The following is a 25,787-nucleotide window of genomic DNA, read 5'->3' as shown; positions in this document are numbered from 1 at the left end:
GAATGGGAATGATAAAAAGGACTGGGGTATGGGTGGGCAGAGACGCGGTCTGGGGAGGCATGCCTTTTAGGATAGAGATACTAGACCATGTTTATTTGTGGTGAGAACCATGTAGGAGAGAAGGTAAAGCTGACAAAACAAGAAAAAGAAGGCATAACTGAAGGAGCAAAACTCATTAAGTAGAGGAAATAAATGGAATCCAGAGCTCAGATGGAAGAATTCAATGTCAAGAAAAGGAGTACCTCCTCTGCTCTAAGGACAAAATTATGGATGCAAATTAGGTTTATAGATTTGGATTCAGGAAGATGTAAGCAATTTCCAGGCTGTGGTGGTAGAGAATCTTATAGCTGTATTAGAGAAGCACAGTTAAATTCCAGGGCAGATATAAGTGCCCATGTGAGGCCTGTGATGATAAATTTAAAGTGAAATCAGCCTACGTGATTTTCTCCAGCTATATTCATGTGCAGACTGAACACAGAGGAAGAGGTCATTTTCAATCAGAGTTTTTCCAGATAAATAAGAATGATGAGAACAATAGGGGAGTTTACGGAACCTGCGAGAAAATGACTACAACAATAGGTCACGGAAAAAGATGTAGAAAGAAGTGAAAACAGGAACACAGTGAAGATCAATGGATGGCAGGGAGGTCTCACTAAAGTTCAAAAAATGTTGTAGTGGGGACTTTCTAGGTCTGGAGGATAATAGTAACTACTAGGATATGAATCTTCCCATACATTACTCCCCCAAAACCAAAGTCCAGCAAGAAGCACAAAGAAAGCCATATGTGAAACCATGCCTTTAGCAATACTAAAAAACAGAGAATGTCATGAATTTCAGAATATCTATAAGGATGAGAAATCAACAATAAATTCCATAAAGCTACCACTGGAACTCTGCTGCTACAAGACAGTGAGTATGGAGAGCAAAAGCTTAAGAAACTTTGAAAAAAAGAATAAATGGAAAAACCTAGAAGAAATGGATAAATTCCTGGACATATACAACCTACCAAGATTGAACCATGAAAAAATCCAAAACCTGAAGAGACCAATAACAAGCAATGAAATTGAAGCCACAATAAAAAGTCTTGCAGCAAAGAAAAGCCTGGGACCTGATGGCTTCACTGCTGAATTCTACCAAATATTTCAAGAAGAACTAATACCAATCCTACTCAGCTAGTCCAAAAAATAGAGAGGGGAACACTTCCAAATTCATCCTATGAGGCCAGTGTTACCCTGATACCAAACCAGAGAGAGATACATCAAAAAAAGAAAACTACAGGCCAATATCCCTGATGAACCTTGATGCAAATATCAGCAAACCCAATTCAACAACACGTTAAAAAGATCATTCATCATGACCAAGTGGGATTTGTCTCAGGGATGCAAGGATGGTTCAATATGTGCAAATTAATCAGTGTGACACATCATATCAACAGAATGAAGGGCAAGAACCATATGATCATTTCAACTGATGCCAAAAAGTATTTGACAAAATTCAACAGTCCTTCATAATAATAAAACCCTCAAAAAATAGGTACAGAAGGATCAAACCTCAACACAATAAAAGCCATATAGTACATATCCATAGCTAGTATCATACTGAATGGGGAACAACTGAAAGTCTTTTCTCTAAGATCTGGAACATGACAAGGATGCCCACTTTCACCACTGTTATTCAAGTCCTAGCTAGAGCAATCAGACAAGAGATAGAAATAAAGGCGTCCAAACTGGAAAGAAAGAAGTAAAATTATCCTTGTTCGCAGATGATATGATCTTATTTGGAAAAAACCTAAAGACTCCACCAAAAAACTATTAGAACTGATAAACAAATTTAGTAAAGTGGCAGGATTCAAAATTAACACAACAAAAATCAGTGGGGTTTCTGTATGCCAACAGTGAACAATTTGAAAAATAAATCAAGAAAGTAATACTGCTTACACAATAGCTACAAATAAAACAAAATAGCTAGGAATTAACCAAAGAAGTGAAAGATATCTATAATGAAAACTGTAAAACACTGATGCAGGAAATTGAAGAGGACACTCAAAAATGGAAAGATATTCCAAGTTCATGGACTGGAAGAATCAATGTTGTTAAAATGTCCATACTACCTAAAGCAATCTACAGATTCAATGCAATCCCTATTGAAATACCAATGTCATTCTTCATCGAAACAGAAAAAAAAAATCCCAAAATTTATATGAAACCACAAAAGACCCAGAATAACCAAAGCTATCCTGAGCAAAAAGAACAAAACTGGAAGAATCACAATTATCTGATTTCAAATTATACTACAGAGCTATAATAATCAAAACAGCATTGTACTGGCATAAAAACAGACACATAGACCAACAGATCATTACAGAGAACCTAGAAACAAATCCGTACATCTACAGTGAACTCATTTTTAACAAAGGTGCCAAGAACATACATTGGGGAAAGGACAGTTTCTTCAATAAATGGTGCTGGGAAAAATAGATATCCATATGCAGAAGAATGAAACTAAACCCATATCTCTCGCCATATTAAAAAAATCAAATAAAAATGGATTAAAGGCTTAAATCTAGACCACAGACTATGAAATTACTACAAGAAAACATTGGGAAACTCTCCAGGACATTGGACTAGACAAAAATTTCTTGCATAATGGTTGCCACAAGCACACAAGCACAGGCAACTAAAGTGAAAATAGACAAATGGGATCACACCAAGTTAAAAAGCTTCTACACAACAAAGGAACGATCAACAAAGTGAAGAGACAACCCACAGAATGGGAGAATATTTGCTAACTATCCATCTGAGAAGGGATTAATAACCAGAATATGTAAGGAGGTCAAACAACTCTACAGGAAAAGAATATAATAATCTGATTTAAAAATGAGCAAAAGATCTGAATAAATATTTCTCAAAAGAAGACATACAAATGGCAAACAAGTTTATGAAAAGGTGCTCAACATCACTGATCATCAGAGAAGTGTAAATCAAAACTACAATGAAATTATAATTTTTCTCCAGTTAAAATGGCTTTTATCCAAAAGACATGCGTAACAAATATTGGTGAGGATATGGAGAAAAGGGAACCCTTGTACACTGCTGGTGGCAATGTAAATTAATAAAACCACTATGGAGAACAGTTTGGAGGTTCCTCAAAAAACTAAAAATAGAGCTACCATATGATCCAGCAATCCCACTAAAGAAAGGGAATCAGTACATTGAAGAGGTATCTGCGCTCTCATGGTTACTGTGGCACTATTCACAATAGTCAAGAATTGGAAGCAATCTAAGTGTCCATCAACAGGCGAACTGATAAAGAAAATGTGGTATATATACATAATGGAGTACTTTTCAGTCACAAAAAAGAATCAGGTCCTGTCATTCAAAATAACAGGGATGGAACTGGAGATCATTACGTTAAGTGAAATAAACCAGGCACAGAAAGACAAACCTCGTATGGTCTCACTTGTGGGAGCTAAAAACTCAAACAATTGAACTCATGATAACAGAGAGTAGAACAATGTTTTCCAGGGGCTGGGACGGGAAGTGAGGGTACAAAAATATAGTTAGATATAATGGATAAGATCTCGTATTTAACAGCATAAGAAGGTGACTACAGTCAACAATAATTTATTATACATTTAAAAATAACTAAAAGAGGGCCAGGCTTGGTGGCTCATGCCTGTAATCCCAGCATTTTGGGAGGCTGAGGTGGGCACATCACGAGGTCAGGAGTTCGAGACCAGCCTGACCAACATGATGAAACCCCAACTCTACTAAAAATACAAAAATTAGCCAGGTGTGGTGGTGCACACCTGTAATCCCAGCTACTCGGAGGCTGAGGCAGGAGAATCACTTGAACCCAGGAGGTGGAGGTCGTGTCACTGCACCCCAGCCTGGTCGACAGAGCGAGACTCCATCCCCAAAAAAAAAAAAAAAAAAGTATGTAGTACCTCCCCACTCTCTCTCCTGTTCCTGCTCCTGCCATGTAGGACACCTGCTCCCGCTTGGTGTTTGCTATGATTGGAAGCTTCCTGAGGCCTCCCCAGAAGCAGATGCTGCCATGCTTCCTGTACAGCCTGCAGAACCGTTGAGTGAATTAAACTTCTTTATAAATTACCCAGTCTCAGGTATTTCTTTATAGCAATGTGAGAGTGGACTAATACAAGACACTAACACCAAGATAACATGATTGTTATGATTATGTGACATGGATCTGAAAGCAGCCATCATAAAAATAATTCAATGAGCAATTTTTTTTTAACTTAAGTTCAGGGGTACATGTGCAGGTCTGTTATATAGGTAAACTTGTGTCACAAGGGTTTGTTGTACAGATTATTTTGTCACTTAGGTATTAAGGCTAGCACCCATTAGTTATTGTTCCTGATCCTCTCCCTCCTCCTACTCTCCATCCTCTGGTAGGCCCTAACGTCTGTTGTTCTTCTCTATGTGTCCATGCATTCTCATCATTTAGCTCCCACTATAAGTGAGCACGTGCAGTATTTGGTTTTGTTTTCTGTTTCTGCGTTAGTCTGCTAAGGATAATGGCCTCCAGCTCCACCTATGTTCCTGCAAAGGATATGATCTCATTCTTTTTTACGGCTAGTATTCCATGGCATATATGTACTGCATTTTCTTTATCCAGTCTGCGATTGATGGCCATTTAAGTTGATTCCATGTCTTTGCTATTGTGAATAATGCAATGAGCAATTATGAATATGTTTGAAACAAAAAAACAAGAAAGTCTCAGCAAAAGAAACTCTCACCAAAGGAAAAAAGTTATAAAGAAGAATCAAACATAAATTTTAGAACTTAAAAATATAAATAACCAAAATAAAAAACTCAACAGATAAGCTAAACAGAAGAATGAAGAAGACAGTGGAAAGAATCAGTGAACTTGAAGACATAACAATAGAAATCACCCAATTTGAACAACAGACGGAAAATAGACTGGGGTGAAAAGCAAAGGACAAAGCCTCAGGAGGACCTCTGGGACTGTAAAAAAAAGACCTAACATTTGTGCCACTGGCGTTCTGAAAGAAGAAGAGAAAGATAGCAGAGGTGATAAAGAATTAATAGAAGAAATAATGGTTGAAAATTCCCTAAATCTGGCAAAAGACATAAATATACATAGTCAAGAAGCTGAGCGAACCCCAAACAGGATAAACTAAAAGAAATCTATTCCAGGATACATCACAATCAAGCTAAAACATATAGAAATCTAAAGGCAGGCTGGGCGTGGTGGCTTACACCTATAATCCCAGGACTTTGGGAGGCCAAGGCAGAAGGATCACTTCAGGCCAGGAGTTCGAGAGCAGCCTGGCCAATATGGCGAAACCCCGTTTCTACTAAAAATGTAAAAATTAGCTGGGCATGATGGTGCATGCCTGTAATTCCAGCTACTTAGGAGGCTGAGGCATGAGAATCGCTTGAATCCAGGAGGCAGAGGTTGCAGTGAGCTGAGATCACACCAATGCACTCCAGCCTGAGTGACAGAACTAGACTCCATATCAAAAAAAAAAAAAAAAAAAAAAAGAAAAAAGAAAGAAAGAAAGAAAAAGAGAAAAGAAATCTAAAGGCAAAGAACAACCTTAAAAGAAGGCAGAGAAAAACGGTGTGTTACCTATAGGGAAAAACAATTTGAATGACAATGAACTTCACATCAGAAACCATTGAGGACACAAGGAAGTGGTACATTTTCAAATGTGGAAAGAAAAGAACTGTCCACTCAGAATTCTATATCTAGTATAATTATCTTTTACAAATGAAGAGGAAATCAAGACCTTCTGAGATGAAGGAAAACCAAGAGAATGTATCACCAAGAGACTTACTCTAAAAGAATGTTAAGAGGAAACTCTATACACTTAATCACAGAAGGAATCTTGAAACATCAGAAAGGAAAAAAATAACATGGAAAGGGCAAAAATGTGGGTAGAGACAACAGACTTACACTTTCCTTTTTCTCTAACTCTTTTCAACTGTGTTAGATGGCTGAAGCAAAAATTATAACATTGTTTGATGTGGTTCTCAATATATGTAGACAAAATATTCAAGACAAAGTATATTACAAATGGGGGAGGGTAAAGGGATTTAAAGAAAGGTAAAGTATATACATTTTATTCTAATTGGTAAAATGTTGACATCAGTACATTATGATTAGTTATGCATGTATAATGTAATACCTAGAGCAACCACTAAAAAAAAATCTATACAAAGAGACTATAGATTTTTTAAAAACACAATATAAATAAATCAAAATGGAATTCTAAAAAGTGTTCAAGTAACCCACAGGAAAAAGAAAACAGAAAACTATAAAATAGGAGACAAACAGAAAACAAAAAAATGGCATAGTTAAGCCTAATATTCAATAATTACTTTAAAAATAAATGGAAAAAACTCACCAAAAAAAGACAGAGATTGGCAAAAATGATTTTTTTTTAAAAAGTGACCCAACTATATTCTGTCTACAAAAAACTACACACAGTCATTCAGATAGATCTGAGTAAAAAAAGCCAGTCTCAAAAGGTCACATATTATAAGATTCCATTCACATAACATTCTTGAAATGACAAAATTATAGATATAAAGACAGATTAGAGGTTGCCAAGGGTTAGAAGAGAGGAGTGGTTATGACTATAAAGCTATGGGATGAGGGATATCTTTATGGTGACAGAAGAGTTTCGTATCTTGGTGGTGGTAGTTACACAAATCAACACACATGATAAAATGATCTATAACTATATACATACATTATGCCAATGTAAATTTCCTGGTTTTGGTATTGTGCTATAGTCATGCAAGATGTACCCACTGAGGGAAAAAGAATGAAGGTAAAAACAGGACCTCTCTGTACTATCCTTACAACTTTCTGTAAATCTGTAATTATTTCAAAATTTTAAAGTTGGGGGAAAAAAATCAAACTGCCAGGCTCCAACACTTCCTGTGTGAAATTAGGCTTATTTAACCAATATGGGCATCAGTTTTGTCATCTGCAAAATGAGGATAACAGTATCTACCAAATTATGGCAAGAAACAAATAACACGCCAAAAAGGAAATGATATATGTACAGTGTGGATGAATCTCAAAAGCATTATGCTAAGTGAAAGACAGCAGACACAAAAAAGACATATCATATACTTTTGTTCAAATAACACTTTGGAAAAGGCAAAAACTGTAGGGACAGAAATCAGATCATGGTTGCTTGGAGCTGGGTGTGGGGAGAGGGAACTGAACTACACATCTCTGAGTAACACCTTTTGTTATAGTTTCGTTTTTGAAATCATGCAAATATTCTATTCAAAAATAAAATTAAGCCTAGAAGGATGGGGGAAAAAACTTAAACTGGGGGGAAGGGGCACAAGAAAACCCTTAAATTGAATGCAAACAAACCAAACCAACCAAACTAACTATATTTCAAATTACTATTATAATTAAACTGAAGCAGGGGAGGGAGGAGTGGAAGACCTAATCCAGATACTTTCACCATATGCTCTCAGTTGGTCTATAGAGTCAGTCTGTGCAGAAAAAGCTGCAAACAGATCTTGAACTGTTTTTAGTAGGTAAATCCAAATTGAGAAACATTTAAAAAAAAACAAAACTGGCTTATATTCTTAAAAAATGTTAATACAATCAAAGAAAAGCAAAAAACTATTCCATGTTAAAGGAGATTAAAGAGACATGTCAACTAAACATAAAACATAATCTTGGAGCAGATCCTTTCTTAGAAGGAAAAAAATGCCTTAATAGACATCATTGGGACAGTTAACAAAAGTGGAATATAATAACTGCAGATTAAAATATTAGAAAATAACTATAGATTTTTAAAAAGTATTGTAACAATGTTAAACTTCCTGAATTTGGTAACTGTACTGGAGTTATTTAAGATAATATTCCTTATTCTTAGGAAATACATACTGATATATTAAGAGTCATACACATGCAATCTTCTTTCAAAAAGGTCAGAAAAAATTAATGAAATAAATATTATATATAGTAGCAAACAGACATATTTATATACAGATAGAATACCTCAAAGGAGCTGGGGTTCACAATTGATGAGAATAAGTTACAGTCTGGAGCAGCAATAGGAGAGTAATATCTACTCTACTCCCTGACCTTACAATATGTGGACATGAAGAAAAACAAAGCCTCTAACTGAGAAGGCTGTGAAACTGCTGTACTTTGTGGGATATTCAGATGTCAACTAATGCAAAAATACAGAAAACACCCAGAAGAAGTGAAGGTTATCTGGCAGTCTATTGATATCACAGAGTAAGGGTTTGGAGGGGAGGAAAAGAGTAGGGGATTGGGCTACAACAGATTTCCAGAACAGCCAGGAGATTAGAGTCTGGGTGGTAAAAAATGACTTGAGGGTGGAAGAGGTAAAAAGGAATTCAAAGTAGGTAGGAATCAATACTGGTCATCTCTGAGTGGACATTAGTTCTAGCTCCAAAGTCTCTAAAGCTCTGCTCTGTGGTATGACAATTTCTAGAGGACCTTCTTTGGGAAGCCTTTCCAATTCTCCACTGCCAGAGAGTCAGACACCCTTAACCTTAATGCCCATATATATCATTTAACCCATATTCAATAAATATTAGTTGAATAAATTAATGACTCACCACAACCTGAGTAGACTATGAGAAAATTAAATTGAAAATCAACTTCACAAAAGGAATGACATAGCAGAATTTCATTTTTGAAAAAAGTTTCTGAAGTTAAAATAAGGAGTTGGCTTAAAATCGAAAGAATACAAAATGGAGAATTATTTCTAGTTGATTTTGGTTAAAAAAAATGCTTACTGTACAACAAGCTGCTGGCATACAGTTCCATTCTCCGTTATCAGTTCATTCAGTTTTAATTCAAGGTGAACTTTACCCTATAATGACAAAAAGATTACAAACTGAGTAGTCTATTTTACTGACAAATATTAAAGGTATGTGCCTTTTCAAATCACCACAGTATTTATCCACTGACCACTAGCACATGGCTTTGCCTACACTAAGTACTTGTTAAATGAATAATAACCAAAACCAGAGATCAAAGTTCTGAAAGATATGAAACAAATACTTATGTCAAACATGGTATTCAAATTTAAGAATTTTATGTCCAATTCAATAAATATTTATATATCTAATTATCATAGACTAAAAGGAAAGACAATACCTAAATTTAAGGAAATTTTGAGATAAAACCAAATTATAAAATGTAGGATGCTTTTTCCAGAAGATAAAGCAGCATTAAGGAGAGAAGCAGTATCATTAAAAGACAGAGAAATCATACAATTCTAAAACAACTAAAAACTAAGTTACAGCCAATAAAACTCAATTTGTCACTACTTACTTTGATCTAACAATAAAGATTTATGGAATGTCTACTATGTTTCAGAAGGCACTGTGGGAGTGGGTAGGAATCCATAGATGTTAAAGATGTAAGTCACTGCTTACAAGCAGCGTACAATCTAGTTGGGAAGACAATAAACAAAAGATAACATATGGCCAAGAGTCTTGATGGAAAGATGGGACACTGAAAATAAAGGAGTACTTTCTTAAAGAGATATTAATAGACGAATTTTTAAAAATTAAGTAGTGTAAGTTGAAAAGAATTCAAACAATCAACTTCTCAAGAAATAAAGGCTTAGGAACAATATAATCTAGAGCTTGTGCCTGCCGCTGGTGATGAGCAATTCTGCGCTAATCATGAGCAATTCTAAACTGGTTAAGAAACAGTACTGGATTACCTCCATCCAGTTGACAAGACAAATTCTCACATTGCCATGTGGAGATTTCAGGGGAGTGGTATCTAGGGACTGATGACGTGAGTGATTTCATTAGAGGTAGGAAAGTTCATTATCTAGTCACTGTTCCTCTTTAGAACAACCCCTTTCAAAAATTGTTTCACAGAAACCTAACCTGAAACACCCTCACTATTTTAAGGGGACTTATACAAGAATGAATCTGAGGTCCACCAGGTACAAAGCTCAGGGTTAGATGAATAGTAAGAGATGAGCAATAAATACTGATGGATCTTAAAACAAAAGTCTGCCTGAGAAAGCTAAGGTCTAAAGGAGCAAACACATCTGTGGTAGAAAAATTAATAGCAGTTATGTGGAGCTGGCACTAAATTAAGCAAATCTTCCACTAAAAATCTAGGCACAAATATTCATAAAATCATATATAATTTGTAAACTAGGTCTTTCATTATTCCTGCATTTAGTATTTACAATCTCTACTATTCAAGGGTGATCTTGAAGGTCCATGATCTGTAATTTGTAATATTACTCAACTAGAATTTTGAAATCATATTTTCTGTTGTGACAGCATGTATGTATTACTTGGCTAGCAAGGGAGCCAAGCCAACAGCACAAAAATTTGCAGTTTTACAATTTTAACATATATACATTTTATTACAGAAATCGTATGCTAACACAACTGTCTCTCAGGAAATGTCTAGGATCTATTCCAGTTCTAAGAAATAAAAACTATGACAATAGAGTAGAAAAAGATAATAATTTTATTTACAACTAAAATCATAGTATTATAGCAAGTCAAAAGGATATTTAATGAGATTCTGCCAGAAATCATTATTATTGAGTCAGAGCCTACCTAATATGTTCATTACTCCCACTGACTGGTAAATAAAACATTCCTTAGGTATTAATCAACAATAACATAATTATATATTAACCTGGTCAAGAAAAGTGTGAGGACAGAACAGACAGACACAAAACACATACTGTTAGGGTGGAACACTAAATTAAAAGGCATTATGAGTTAAATTAAGGAAATTATAATTTCTAAACTGTAAAACACTAACTCATTATATACTTTAACAAGGAAATACATACTATACTTAGCAAAAGAAATAAATCACAAAATAGGGTACATACTATAATGTTAACTTATAAAAATAAAAAACATATATGTATAAAATTACAAGATCATCTACCAAAATGTTGATAGAAGATACCTTTGGTTGGTGAAATTTCAGAAGATTTTCTTTGCTTTTTTGCTCTAGATTTTAAAAGTTCATACTACCAATTTAATTTTCAGATTTTAAAAGTTTATACTACCAATTTAATTTTCAAAGTTTTTACTACTACTGTGTTGTTCTTAGTAAAGAAAAATGAACAAAGTTTTAAATTATTTAAAACTGCTTTTCAGTTTTAGAAACTCAAATCAGTGAACATTTTAGAATACTTTTTAGTCTCTTTTCACACAAAAGTTCAGTTTTACTTATATCTGTAATCATTTAATAGATTTGAATTGCAGCAAAACAAGTTTGTGTGTCTGTGTGTGTGTGTGTGTGTGTGTGTGTGTGTTTTGTTTTTTGATGGGGCAGTTATGAGCCCAGCAAACTGACATTCTGTAGCCTCCCTTGAGATCAGGGATAGCCATATGATGTAGTTCTGGCCAACAAGATAGAAACAGCAGTTGCTGGCAGGGAATCATACTTCTTCTCTAGAGGAAATACACCATTCAGGCCCTCAAATTATCTCCAATATATTTTATATTTTATTCTCCAGCATTCCATTAGAAATTACAGAATATGCCAGAAGATCAAAAACCAAGAGAAAAAATGAGGAAAGCAGTGGACTTACAAGAGACGCAGATATTGGAATTGACAGAATTTAAAATTGCTTTTTTTTTCTTTGAGACAGAGTCTAGCTCTGTCACGCAGGCCAGAGTGCAGTGGCGTGATCTCAGCTCACTGCAACCTCTGCCTCCCGGGTTCAAGCGATTCTCCTGCCTCAGCCTCCCGAGTAGCTGGGACTACAGGCATGTGCCACCACGCCCGGCTAATTTTTGTATTTTTAGTAGAGACAGGGTTTCACCATGTTGGCCAGGCTGGTCTTGAACTTCTGACCTCAAGTAATTTTCCCACCTTGGCCTCCCAAAGTGCTGGGATTACAGGTGTGAGCCACTGCATCCAGCCTAAAATAGCTATTTTTTAAAAGACGTAAAACAAAATGAAAAATCCAGCAGATACCTGGAAACTATAAAATGAATGAAATAAAGAAGTTAAAACTAAGCAATAAACCAAAATGAAAATGTATTTAGTAGCAGAGTAGCCACAGCTGAAAAGAGGACTGGTGAAATGGGAGACAGGTCAGTAGAAAATATCCACAATGAAGCACAGAGAGGGAAAAAGCATAGGAGACATATGAGACATGGTGAAATGGCCTATTATTCATGTAACTGGAGTCACAGCAGAGAAGAGAAAAAAAGAACAGGGCAGAAAAAAAAAGGAGATAAGATAATTGCCTGGAATTTTCCAAAACTGATAGAAGACAAGCCACAGATTCAAGAACTCCTAGGGACAAATAAGAAAAATAAAGAACCTACAAAGAAGTAACATTAAGAATCCAACAAGGAGGCTGGGCGCAGTGGCTCATGCCTGTAATCCCAGCACTTTGGGAGGCCAAGGCAGGCAGATCACCTGAGGTCAGCAGTTTGAGACCAGCCTGACCAACACGGAGAAACCCCGTCTCTACTAAAAATACAAAATTAGCCGGGTGTGGCAGCGCATGCCTGTAATCCCAGCTATTCGGGAGGCTGAGGCAGGAGAATCACTTGAACCCAGGAGGCAGAGGTTGTGGTGAACTGAGATCACACCATTGCACTCCGGCAGAACTCCATCTCAAAAAAAAAAAAAAAAAAGAATCTAACAAGGTACTATGTTTGATAATAAACATGTAATGTGATTTGGTCTACAACTGCATTCTTATTATTCAATCTCCTAAAGGAAGCTCAATGACAGTATACTTTTCATGTATGTCAGAAAATGTTGGAAGATCAGATACCTTGCACTGTATTATACGTCTTTAATAAAAAATAAACCAAATTCTTGGAAGGTATTGCTCTATATGACTTCCATAGCACTGATTATGTTAGGCTGATACATGCAGTTATAATATCACATTATCTTATATTAAGGGGCATTCTGAGGAACTTACATTACTCTGGTACTGATATGGTTTGGCTGTGTCCCCACCAAATGTCAACTTGAATCGTATCTCCCAGAATTCCCATGTGTTGTGGGAGGAACCTGGGGGGAGGTCATTGAATCATGGGGGCCAGTCTTTCCTGTGCTATTTTCATAAGAGTGAATAAGTCTCACAAGATCTGATGGGTTTATCAGGGGTTTCCGCTTTTGCTTCTCTCTCATTTTCTTTTGCCACTGCCATGTAAGAAGTGCCTTTCACCTCCTGCCATGATTCTGACGCCTCCCCAGTCATGTGGAACTATAAGTCCAATTAAACCTCTTTCTCTTCCCAGTCTTGGATATGTCTTTATCAGCAGCGTGAAAACGGGCTAATACAGGTACTATTTGAAGATTTAGTATTTTATATGCTAACTTTATTTCAATTCATTTTACAAGAATTTCACACAAAAATATCTGTGATTATTTCAATTGTGTATTACATATATTCTTGGTACCATATAGAAGATACTGTGTAAATTTCTGCATACAGTTTGGGAAAATAAGATGAACAGAGGTTGATATGGCTTGAATGTTTGTCCCTCCAAATCTCATGATGAAATGTGATCCCCAGTGTTGGAGGTGGGGCCTAGTGGGAGGTGTCAGATCATAGGGGCAGATCCCTCATGAATGGCTGAGTGCCACCCCCTTGGTGATAAGTGCGTCTTGCTTAGTTAGCTCATGTGAGATCTAGTTGTTTAAGAGTCTGGGACTTCTGCCTTCTGTCTCTTGCTCCCTCTCTCATCATGTAATATGCCTCCTCCCCGTTTACCTTCCACCATGATTGTAAGCTTCCTGAAGCACTCACCAGAAGCAGATGCCAGCACCATACTTCCTGTACAGCCTGCAGAAGAACTGTAAGCCAAAATAAACCTCTTTCCTTTATAAATTACTCAGCCTTAGATGTTCCTTTATAGCAACACAAAAATGGACTAATATAGAGGTATTTGAGCAAAACATAATACATGCACTTAAAATCCTCTCAAGTCTAAACTTTGTTTTTATCACAAAACACTAAATTTTAACAACCATTTCCATATAAAATAACTCAGTATGTTTCAACTGGTAAAAAATGTTTTTACAGGCATACCTTGGAAATACTGTCTAAGGGTCCAGACCACTTCAATAAAGCAAATATCTAAACAGAAAGTCACAAAAATTTTTTGGTTTTCTAGTGCATATAAGTTACATTTATACTATATTGCAGTCTATTAAGTGTGCAATATGTCTTAAATAACAATATACATATTTTAATTTAAAAATGTTATTGCTAAAAAAGGCTGTCATAGAGAAATGAGGTGAGCATATGATGTTGGAAAAATGAGGCAGATAGATTTGCTTGACACAGGGTTGCCACAAACCTGCAATTTGTAAAAAATGCAATATCTGTGAAGCACAACACAGTGAAGTACAACGAAAGAAGGTATGCCTGTACATGAGGTGAAAAATATCCCAACTTCGGAGTTTCTGATGGATGTTTTAATACGTAGAAATTACCTCTATAAATAATTTTGGACACAATCGCCCATCAGATGAAAAAGCAAAATACAAATTTTATTTAGTATCTCTTATATTAATAGCAGTTCTTTATGAAGGTGTTGTTTTCTCTTTAAAGAAGTATTTAATATGATCTAGAATGGCTCATTATTAATTCACATACAAAAATTTAAAATGAAGTTAAAAAAAATCAACCTGCAATAATGAATTATGTTTTTACATTTGTTATGTCTTGAATAGGGCATGTTTTAAAAATCCTCATGTATTTATTATTAGCTATAATCATTGCATTTCTTTTTAAATGTCTTTTTAAACAGGTAAGGCAGAGGTCTTTAAAAAAAAACACCTATAAAACAATCAATAACTTATGGCATGATCCAGAAATTCAAGATATGCTTGTTGGTAAAGACCTATTAACTAAGTAATTGCATCATATAGGACATGGTTGATAGCACATCTGGATTTACTGCTTGGACAAGTTGTGTGAGACAAACTCCTTAATTAATGAGAGCAGCAAATTCTCCATATGGGAGATTTGGTTTAATCACTCTTTCTTCCCCCCCTATAAAGATGGGGTCTTGCTATGTTGCCCAAGCTGGTCTCAAACTTCTGGGCTCAAGCAATCTGTCTGCCTCAACCTTTCAAAGTGCTGGGACTACAGTGAGCCACCATACCCGGCCTGGTTTAATCAACCATATGTAAAGTATGCTTTTTATCACAGTGCCTAAGAAATAAAGAAAGGATAAATACCTAATGTTCCTGGTGAGTTACAGGACCTAATAACTAATAGCACGGCTGTAGTTCACTGAAGCCAAAAGAGGATTTATAGAAGGCACCAGCACAACCCATATTAACTTCACATATGTGGCAAAGAATATTGAGAAAGAATACCAAATGAAATAGATGATAACTAGGACCATAAACAGGATCAGAAACTAAGGAAGAGAATGCTTCAAAATGGAGGGAGTGGTCACCAGTATCAAAAGCTGCTCAAAGATCAAGTAAGATGAGGACTGAAAAATGTCCACTAGACTTATTGACACAATGTCATTGGTAAAAAGAACCACTTCTGCTCTCTCTCTGACCCACTGCAGAGTCTGAAAGCAGATTAGAATAGGTTGAGGAAAAAAATGGTTCAGCCCAGAAGGAAAAATTACAAAAGGTAGAATCAAGCCAAAACCTAAATACCAAAAAAAAGTAGAAAAATACACTCATGAAATGTTACTAACAATATTTTGAACTACTGAAGATGAAACTGAAAAGAACTATTAACATTATTGACAAGTATAACAGTATCAGCAATAATAAAAAATTATCTCTGGGAGACAATTCAAGGTAAGAGGTTATAGTTCTAAACAATTTTTCAACTGTTTTGGCATAAAGCCCATCTTAGTACTATTGGGATCTTTCCACTGGAAAGCTAAATTACATTTCTGCATGTTATTTCCCTAGAACTTCACAACCAAGGGAACCCTTTGCGCTGACATTATCATTTCATAGATGAAGATCCTCAGGTAACAGGCTTGCGATTATTTGGGGCACAAATGCTAATTAGTGGTAGAACTAGGAAACAAGCATCTCTCCCTCTGAGGTAGCAATGCCAATCATTTCCTCTACTCAAACCCCTTCCTTAGGGAACATGCCTACTCAAAGCCCTAAAGTGAATTTTCCTCCAACCGTATCAAATTAGATTGAAGTAGACATCTGACCCAAGTTTAGCCAAACTTTCTTTCTAGACTGTGGCAGAAAACTGAGTCAGATGTTGGAGGTGAGGAAGCTGTATGGTCATACGGACTCAAAAATTGGGGTGGCCTCTTTTAGGTCTCAAAAAGAGACTGGAGTAGATTTACAGAGAAGCAGAGGAAGAGACATACATACAAAAAGATGTATGATGTATGTCTCATCATACACACAAAAAGAATACAATGGAATCTCAAAATGGTGTTTTTTTCTTTCCTTTATATTTTGCAAAGCGAATAGTTATTAAAACGAGAGGGAAAGACTGAGAGAAAACATTATTCACTTCATGAAAGGGAAAGAAAAAAACAATATTTAAACAGTGAGAACTTATGCTGAATAAGCACAGTGAACATAGAATAGAAGAAATGATTAGTGGGTCTCAGTTTCCATGTGCCACTTGCAGTATCTATTGCTGTACTGAGTCAGGGCAGGGGGCAGGTCTACAGTTTAAAGATACAGTATATAGTTTTCATTTACCATGGCCCAGAATGCAAGCCAATTATTTTATGTGGTAGTCAACCAAAAACAAACAAACCACCCAAATACCTTAGGGTATTTTATAAGAAACTAAACTCTTTTCAAAAATAATTGTAACTTACGCAAAAATTTTTAACTTTTCATTTTGTATACTCATTTTACAGATGAACTTAGGCAAATTTTAATGTCTGTTGTTCTAAGAATCTAGCCTCCACTTAAGATGCATCTCCTCTGCAAATGCCTGACAACTTTCTAGCTCACACTGGCAATGTAAAGTTCCTATGATGACATTCCAAGAAACTCTTTAGGAGCTTTCCAATGGCCTCTCCCATTTTCTTTGAGCAAATCTGAGCAGGCTTCTGTTCCTTACACTCAGATGTTACTTAAGTGATACTCCTAATCTATTTTTTTTTATGACTAAGTACAGAATGGTGAAAGGTAGTAAAGGCACTGTGGTTAGGAGTTTTAGAATCAGACAGATCTCTTTTGGAATCAAGGCTCCACTACTTAGTAGTTCTGTGACTCTGGAGAAGACATTTAACCTCTGAATTTCATTTGCCTTATTTGTAAAATGCAGGTGATGCTATTTACCTCATAATGCTACTCTGAAAGTTAAATGACATTAAGTACTTAGTACTGTGCTTAGGATATACTGGTATAATTACTAACAGTAATTATCAGACTGAGTTCCTGTTGAACGCAATCTGTTTCATAGCTTTCACCTATTTCCCTATTAATTGCTCTTATGTTTCATGGTGTTTTTGTAAAATTTTATAAAGTTTATGGAAGTGAACAAATTTATTAACAAAGTAGGATTTGTATGAACCATGGGATGATTTTCTATCTTTTCTAGACTCATAATTTAGTATTCCCTTATCAGTAGTGGGACAACAACATTTTCAATGGTACCATATTAACCCAAAAGTGTTATATGTCTCTTCCACCCCACAAAGTACTTTTCCTTCTAAAATCTGTTTTAAATAGTGGGCAAATCTTATTAAGTAAGTATCATTTAAGACAAAAGAGTTGTAAAGTTTAATAACTCACAGTCATGAAAATAACTTGTACAAAATTTTTAAATGACTATATTATATCTGGGTAACTGCTGCTTCCACAATTTTCATGTTTCATAGATGAGATATATATCTCTCAAATGTGTATATATACATGCATATATGCATATATATGTATATCTATAAATATGCATACCCATGTGTATGTAATGTGTGTGTATATATATATGCATATACATACACACATATGCATATATATACACATATGCATATATATATATACACACATATATATACACACACACACCATCAAATAAAGTCTTGTGTCTCTGTATTAATCTTTAGTACCATCTCCAAGAATTCTATATTCTGTATAGATTTTTACCTTTTGAGAGCTGGAACTCTTAAACTGTTTAGCAAATTTACATAAAATTCACAAAATTTATGAGTTTTATAAAATGTAATGGTTCATAAAATTTCAGTTTAAATTTTCAAAGCCTTTTCCTATCATGCCTTTTCTTAAAACTATTCAAAGAAAAACTGGTTCTTTAAAACTTTCATATCTGCCTTTTGGTAAAGGAATATTAGGGAAATAGCCACCAGACTGACTGGTGGTAAACAGACAATATTTTACATCTGTATAGCATTAACAGCTTTTAAACTATTCTTACAGATATTTCACTTAATTCTCACAACCATATGAATCAAACACAGCAACTTTTATTCCCACTTTATAGAAATGAAATTCAATGTCATTTAAGTAACTACATATAAAAACTAGGACCTAAGTTTTCTGCCTTTTAATTTAAACCCTTTCCACTTCTTCACATTGCTTCTCACATGGATCATTTACAATACTGTACAATTGGGATGTGAATAATAGCTATGGTCATAAGGAAAGACAAGAATATTAAAACACGGCAAAGTAGGTTAAACAGGAAAAGTATGTTAAATTTTGCAGTTAAGAAGGGGGGTTAGTGCATAAGTACTTAATTTTTTGAGAATTTAATAATTAATCAAAGAGAATGCTTGAGAGATTATGAGGAAATGGAGACACAGGCACTTATTTGCAAATTATCTGTGGTGTGGGTGTAGCACTTTTTCTTGTCTTAAACTTCTGTTTGAGTCACAGTGGCAAATTAAAACTTCTTTTAGAGAGGAAGAATCCTGCTTGCAATTATGCCCTCGGGAAATGGTTTCACAATCCTTACCATATTTTATAAATAAATAAGGCTACAGCAAAAAGATTCCCTTTAGTTAGAAATAATAATTTCTAAGAGCAACTCAGATTTTCTAAAAACAAATAGAAACTTCAGCTACATGGCTAAACACACATCTTTACTCAGAATCTGAAAAAGGTCTCTTATTTTGGAAAAAAAAAGATTAAAGAGTAATGATACCCTTTCAAATAAAAAGCGAGGTGAACAACAGGAAAGGGTGGGTGTGGGAGTGAAGGCTGTGCACAGTGGGCTCAGGCAGGGTTTACATGAATAACATTTCCCCAAGTCCAGTTTACTAGAGAGTAAACAGAGAATCAAGACAGACAAAATCAGACTTCCAGGGATTCTCCCCAAAGTCAGAGTTAATAAAACACATATTTTCCCTTAAAACTTTTCCCCTCAAAGACAAAATAATAATTTGCTATTGTGACTCAAACAGAAGGTAAGAAAGAAATGCCCTAATCTCCACAAATCTACACATATGCATATACATGAGTATTATTCTTGAAACAATATGACAAAGCCATTACCTTCCTGTCCTATATTACCCAAAAGTCTATAATATTTGATGCCAGAATTTAAAATAAGGTATAATATGCTCTATTTACATGAACCAGTTTAATTAGTTCATTTTTTACTCATTTCCTGTGACAATCTCTTGTATTACATAAGCCTTAATATTTACCTGAACCTCTGAATTGGAGTCAACAGGCTGTAATGAAAACCAAGTTTCTTTGCCACTGTGATTACACAAGTCTTCTTTTTTGATGGCTACTTTTCCTACAGAAAATAAGTAAAACAATATAAGAAAACATGCTTCGTATAATCCTAAGACTCATTAGCACTGTTTTATATAACACTTTATAGAAAATATTTTAAAATGATTTGTACCTATTGACATAAAAATCCATTTTTATAAAGCATTTTTTCTACATTCTAAAGAATGAAAAAGTGTCTCATTTCTCCTTGCCCCTTGGCAGACATTTGTCTGGGTCATTTTGAATCAGGGGATTAGATAAAACCTCAGTTGTATTACAGGCAACTGCATTTTTTTAGTACTTATTCAGATTCATGTTTTTACCCAGAGTACACTCACTATAAAAAGCAAGGTACAATGGTAGTGCAAACTAATCTTCCCAATTTTTTGACCCTAAGAACAAATGACAAGTTTTGAGCAGATGTATCTGCATTTAGTAAGAGTTTATAAATTCCAATTAAGAGAAAAGGAAAAACAATATCATACATCATTAACAACAGTGAAAACTGACTTGAAAATTATGGGAGATTATAACAATTTTATTATTAAGAATTTACTTTTATCAAAACATTGCAAACACTGATTATATTGCTCCAACACATACAAAAATTAAGGCAGTTCTCTAAAGAGTTTAAACCCTCTCAGAGGAAGATACAGTACAATGAACAAAGTAGTATGAGAGGAAGAAACAGAAATGTTCTTATAATAAAATATTTGCCATCTTGGTACAAAGCATTTCCTTCCTCAATTCAAGTTTTAAGAAGTAGACACAGTTTTGCATAAGACTGATGATTTATTCCAGGATTCTACACAAAAGTTTCAACAAAGGATATATAAAGTTAAAAGCAGTTCACTTTCTTTTGTCAAGTAAGAATTTTCATTTTATACGCCCTAATTCTACTTTATTTCCTTGTACTTATGATATACCTTGGTCTTTTAGTTCAACATTTGAAAACTTTAAGAAACTTGTAAAGAAATTTTTCTGTCAAGATACGTCAACTTTTGTATATCAAGTGAAAAGGAAGGAACAGGAAAACAAACACAAACTATGCTTAAAATTTCATTCTGGAATTAGATAGTGGTGACAGTTACACAACTCTGTGAATATATTAAGGCCCCCACCACACCATATACTTTTTTTAATTTAAAAAATATTTTAATTCACCCAAGCCATTAGTGCTGGAAAAAAGAAAAAAAGATGTATTTTGAAATAATTTCAAACAGAGAAAAGTTACAAGAACCGTACACTAAAAATTTCCATATTTTCTACTCACATTCCCCTACTGTTAACTTTTATAATGTTTCTCTCCCTCTAACGTATATAATGATTCTTTTTCTGAACCACTGAAAAGCAAATATAATGTATACCTTAAAAGGATGAATTTAATGGTATGTGAATTACATCTCAATAAAACTGTTATTTTTAGAATGTAACCACATTACAGTTTTTGATAAGCTTCTCATTCATGTCTTGGAATTCAAACTGTAAAGACAATCGATACATCTAATTTTAAAGAAAATAGTAAAGTACACAGCTGTATTTTATTAAAGAGTGGTAACTGTATTAAAAAAATACAATCGGAGGAGGCCTATTGAAAGTTCATCTTTATATGTCTATGAATACATGAAGTTAAAACATATAAAATTTTAAAATAAATTGGTCCTGATAACAAATACATATCTTCCCAACTTTCTTTTGAATACTTTGGATAAAATGTAATTGACGATCAAAATCTTTATGTGAATATACAGCATTTATAGTTCATTCAAATCACATGGAAAATGACACTAGGGAAATAATGTCTTTTAGTTCTTTTTTGGTTAAATTTAAGATAAAAATGATGGGAAAACAGAAATTCTTATAGTATTAAATACACAGATTAAAAGCCAAATATAAAATTCAGGTACTAACTGGAATACTCAAATGTTCCTTAAACTGCAGGAAGAATTTAGGTTAAGAGACAAATCATCCAAATCTCTGGATATGTTTTATCTATGAATTGTATCAAATTCCTGGCAAATCCATATATTACCAGGAATGGCTTAAGATATAAAATTATGACAAAGTATTCAATATTGCACACCACAAATGATTACCATAATTCTATCAAGTAGTCCTAATTACCACAGATTCCACACCAGACATAAATAAAATGTTAAGGCAATGCATAACAGTTTGATACTCAAAAAATATATATGTACATACAGAAATACATCTATACATCCTATAGCTGAAGCTCTTACCTTTTGAGAACCATTCCCCTCCCTTTAAGAATCTTTGTAACTGTGTATCTTTTACGTCTTCTCCCCAGAAAAAGGCACAGATAATATCTGGCACAAAATTTTAAGAGAGTTTACTTACCATCCAGAAACGAATCAGTAGACTTCTGGTGAAATTTCTACTTTACAATTTCCATAATTTTTAGTTTTGTACACAATTTATGAATATGTATATAGATGTACATATGTACATTCATATAATACATACAAACACCACTAAAACAAGTCCCAAATTCTAAAAGAGGGTTGCCTACAAAGTTTATTTAGGAGTTTATTGGTTTGACAAATTCATTCCCTCATTCAACAATCACAATGGCACTGTGTTGTAAATGCTGATTTGATTTCCAGGCTTCCCTAACCAAACTCTATTTAACTAACAATGCTGCTAAAAACTAGAGTAGAAATTTACCTGTCCTATTTATGACTCACTACTCTCAGATCACTGGAAATACATCTCATCTGTCACAGGTGCCTTCCCAAAAGAGAATCCTCTCTTAGTCACACAGGTAATATATTCTAAAGCAAGCAGCCTCTTCCTCCTATTCTGCATCATGAGTATCATGACATTCACTGTCACTGAAGAGTTGAATGTTTCTTGTCCTATGAGAGGGAAACCCTTCTCTGACTAGCTGCATAAACAAGTCATTTGTGAGTTGAGAATAATCTGTAATTTTATTGCCAGCTCTTATTCTTAAGCTCCTTTTTAAGATGTCAGTTTCTGATATGTAAAGATCTAGTTGCATGAGGCCAGTTGGCCTGAAGAAGCAGAGAAGAAAGAGTACATGATCCCACAAAGTTAGAGAAAACGATATATAAGAATGGCACAGGAAAATTAAGAAAAATATTTGAAGTCAATAGGTAGCAGGATACCTACAACATGTCCAGCACTTTATCAGGCAATATAACATATAAAAAGAAATATACATCATCAGCCCAAGGGAATAAAACAGGGAAGAGGGAGAGGGGAAGACAGACAAAGAATGAAGGAGGAAAAAAGGTGGAAGGATAAATGAGAAGGAAGTACGGGAGAGGGAGAAGAGAGGATGGGGAAGGAAGGAACAAGTTTCTGAAACACAAATAGAATAAAAAAAAAAGCCTCACAATTCTGATTTGTTGTTTAATCACTAAACTGGCAGGCATTAACAGTAAAAGGTAGGCAGCCCGACACAGTGGAAAGAGCACTGAACTGAAAGAAAAGCCAGCATTTACTGAGTCTCTACCAGGTAGGAGACATTCTTATATATTTTCTTGTTTAATTTTCCTAACAATCTTGGAGGTAGAGGGTATAATCACCATCTTACAGATGAGGAAAGCTGAACAATATTTTTAAACTTGCCGCTAACAGGTGCTGCAGCCAGATTTCGAAACCAAGGCATGCCTGTTTGTGCTCCTTCCAACACAAACACTAATTCCATAACCTAGTGTCAATCCTGTTACTTATTAGCTGTGTAATCTTGGGTGAATTACTCAAACTCTACATCTGAAGTGCCTCCTCTGCATTAAAATGACTTTTAACTTAATGATCTTAAAAACCCTTTTTGTGCCTCTAATAGTCCCAAAGATTGTTTTAGTTTAGTGTTTACTATTTTCTTTTATTTATGTATTTTTTTAAATTTTTTTTTTGAGACAGAGTCTTGCTCTGCTGCCCAGGATGGAGTGTAGTGGCATGATTACAGCTCACTGCAGCCTCGATCTCCTGGGCTCAGGTGATCCTCCCATTTCAGCCTCCCAAGTAGCCAGAAGTAACTTTTATAGTTGGTCCCAGTCGGCTACTTTTTACAGTTTTTGTAGAGATGGGTTTTCACCATGTTGCCGAGGCTGGTCTTGAACTTTTGAGCTTAAGCAGTCCAACTGCCTTGGCCTCCCAAAGTGCTGGGGTTATAGACATGAGCCACTGTGGCCAGTTGTTGATTACTATTTTAAACAAAATTAATTCATTATTTCACTAGCTATGAAGTTATCAACTTCAAAAAAAATCAAACACATCTGGGTGCAGTGGTGCATGCCTGTAGTTCCAGGTACCTGGGAAGCTGAGACAGGAGGACTGCTTGAGCCCAGGAGTTCAAGTCCAGCCTGGGCAACACAGTGAGACCCCCAACTCTTAAAAAAAAAAAAAAGTCAACAAGAAACAAATGTCCCAACAAATCATTTAAACTTAGTACTTCATTTCCTCACTGTCCTGACAAACTCACGGACAGAAAGAGCTTAAAACCAAACATATACACACCAGATGCTGTATTAGTTCCTTAAAATCAGACAAAGAAAGGAAACACAAAAGGAAATGAAGGAACTGTGGGCACAGAAACCACCTTTGTTGATCTTTAAATAAAAAAAGCATTTTTAGCTTTCTAATACCATTTTTCAGCAACATTTTCTTGCCATCAGTAAATACTGTGTTACCCTTGGGACCCATTTTTAGATACAATATATTCTTAGAAATTTCAGCCTGATACAATTCACCAATTAGCAAAATCCTGATAGTCCTGTTCCTACTTGAGCACTAGCAGAAATGGCTAAAAGAGGAGATAAAAACAGTGACAGGCCGGGCATGGTGGCTCACGCGTGTAATCCTAGCACTTTGGGAGGCTGAGGTGGGTGGATTGCCTGAGCTCAGGAGTTTGAGACTAGCCTGGGCAACACGGTGAAACCCCATCTCTACTAAAATACAAAAAATTAGCCGAGCGTGGCAGTGTGCGCCTGTAGTCCCAGCTACTCGGGAGGCTGAGACAAGAGAATTGCTTGAACCCAGGAGGCAGAGGCTGCAGTAAGATGAAATCATGCCACGCCACTGCACTCCAGCCTGGGCGACAGAGCAAGACTCCATCTCAAAAAAAAAACAAACAAAAACAGTGACAAATATTACTGTCTATAGAAAAATGAAACAGGACCAGAGGACTGAACAAATCCTGGCAAATAGTCAACAGCAGCAACTTAGAGACAATGGCAGCACTTCGAAGCCTTAGTGTACGAGGTTTCGACAGATATATTTTGGTCTTTGTGGTAGACTGGTATATTAATGGCCTCCATAACTCCTGGTTATCTACACCATTGTGTGGTCTCCTATAGCACTGACTCTTGGATTATGTGACTAGCTTTTACCAATGGGACATCAGCAAATGTGACACACCTTTGCATTAGGGCTTGACTTCTTAGAAGCAATCAGGAGACCATGTGGTTAGGAAGGTCCAGCTAATAGTCAGCACCAACCATCAGACATATGAATCAGACCAGCCAGCCCCAATCTCCCAGATAACTGCACATCAGCCCCAGGTGAGTCCAGCCGAGCCACTCAGCTAGGTTCAGCTCAAACTGACAAACAATAGGATCATGAGTAAATGTACGGTTGCTGTATTAAGCCAGTAAGTATTGGAGTACTTACATAGCAGTAGATAACTGATATAGTCCCTGTGCAAACAGACACCAAAGTGTAGCCATAAGCAATTTATACACAGTAAATTTTGCTTAAAAGCTAAATGTCAGCAGAAATTACAATTCAAAGTGTTGGAAAAGACCTTAGCAATTTTAAACCCAATCTTATTTTATGGATGAACCAGGCCTAAGAAAATTACTCAATAAAGATCACATAGATAGATAGTGACATAGTCATGACTGGTATTCAGGTCTCTGACATTCTAGTAAAATCCTTTCATTTCTATACGGTTCTGAACCAAGGTGGGGTGAGGGGTCGGGGAGAACTGCCAGAGTCTACTAAGATAGTCAGTTTACTTGTTTGAGCTCTAGAAAAATAGTCATAGTTTACTTGTTTGAGCTCTTGAATAACAAAATAACTAAAAAACACATAATAGGAGGTAAAACATTTATGTTTTAATT

The 25,787-nt window shown here is 35.3% G+C and overlaps 1 protein-coding gene across 3 annotated transcripts in view; it reads right to left on the bottom strand.

Annotated features, from left to right (window-relative positions):
• The window catches only part of RASA2 (RAS p21 protein activator 2), a 128,777-nt gene that overhangs the window by 66,413 nt on the left and 36,577 nt on the right, over positions 1-25,787 (bottom strand). For all 3 annotated transcript variants that reach the window (XM_031009715.3, XM_031009714.3, XM_055383106.2), the window contains exons 4-5: positions 19,605-19,699; positions 8,793-8,869 (exon numbers count right to left, since the gene is read on the bottom strand). In XM_031009715.3, the coding sequence (XP_030865575.2) occupies positions 8,793-8,869; positions 19,605-19,699 (172 nt within the window). The remainder of the gene's footprint in view (positions 1-8,792; positions 8,870-19,604; positions 19,700-25,787) is intronic.

Source organism: Gorilla gorilla, chromosome 2, assembly GCF_029281585.2.
Source record: "Gorilla gorilla gorilla isolate KB3781 chromosome 2, NHGRI_mGorGor1-v2.1_pri, whole genome shotgun sequence".
NCBI classification, from domain to species: domain Eukaryota; kingdom Metazoa; phylum Chordata; class Mammalia; order Primates; family Hominidae; genus Gorilla; species Gorilla gorilla.
The sequence above is the reverse complement of the archived record's forward strand: the minus strand, read 5'-3'. Positions and strand labels throughout refer to the sequence as shown.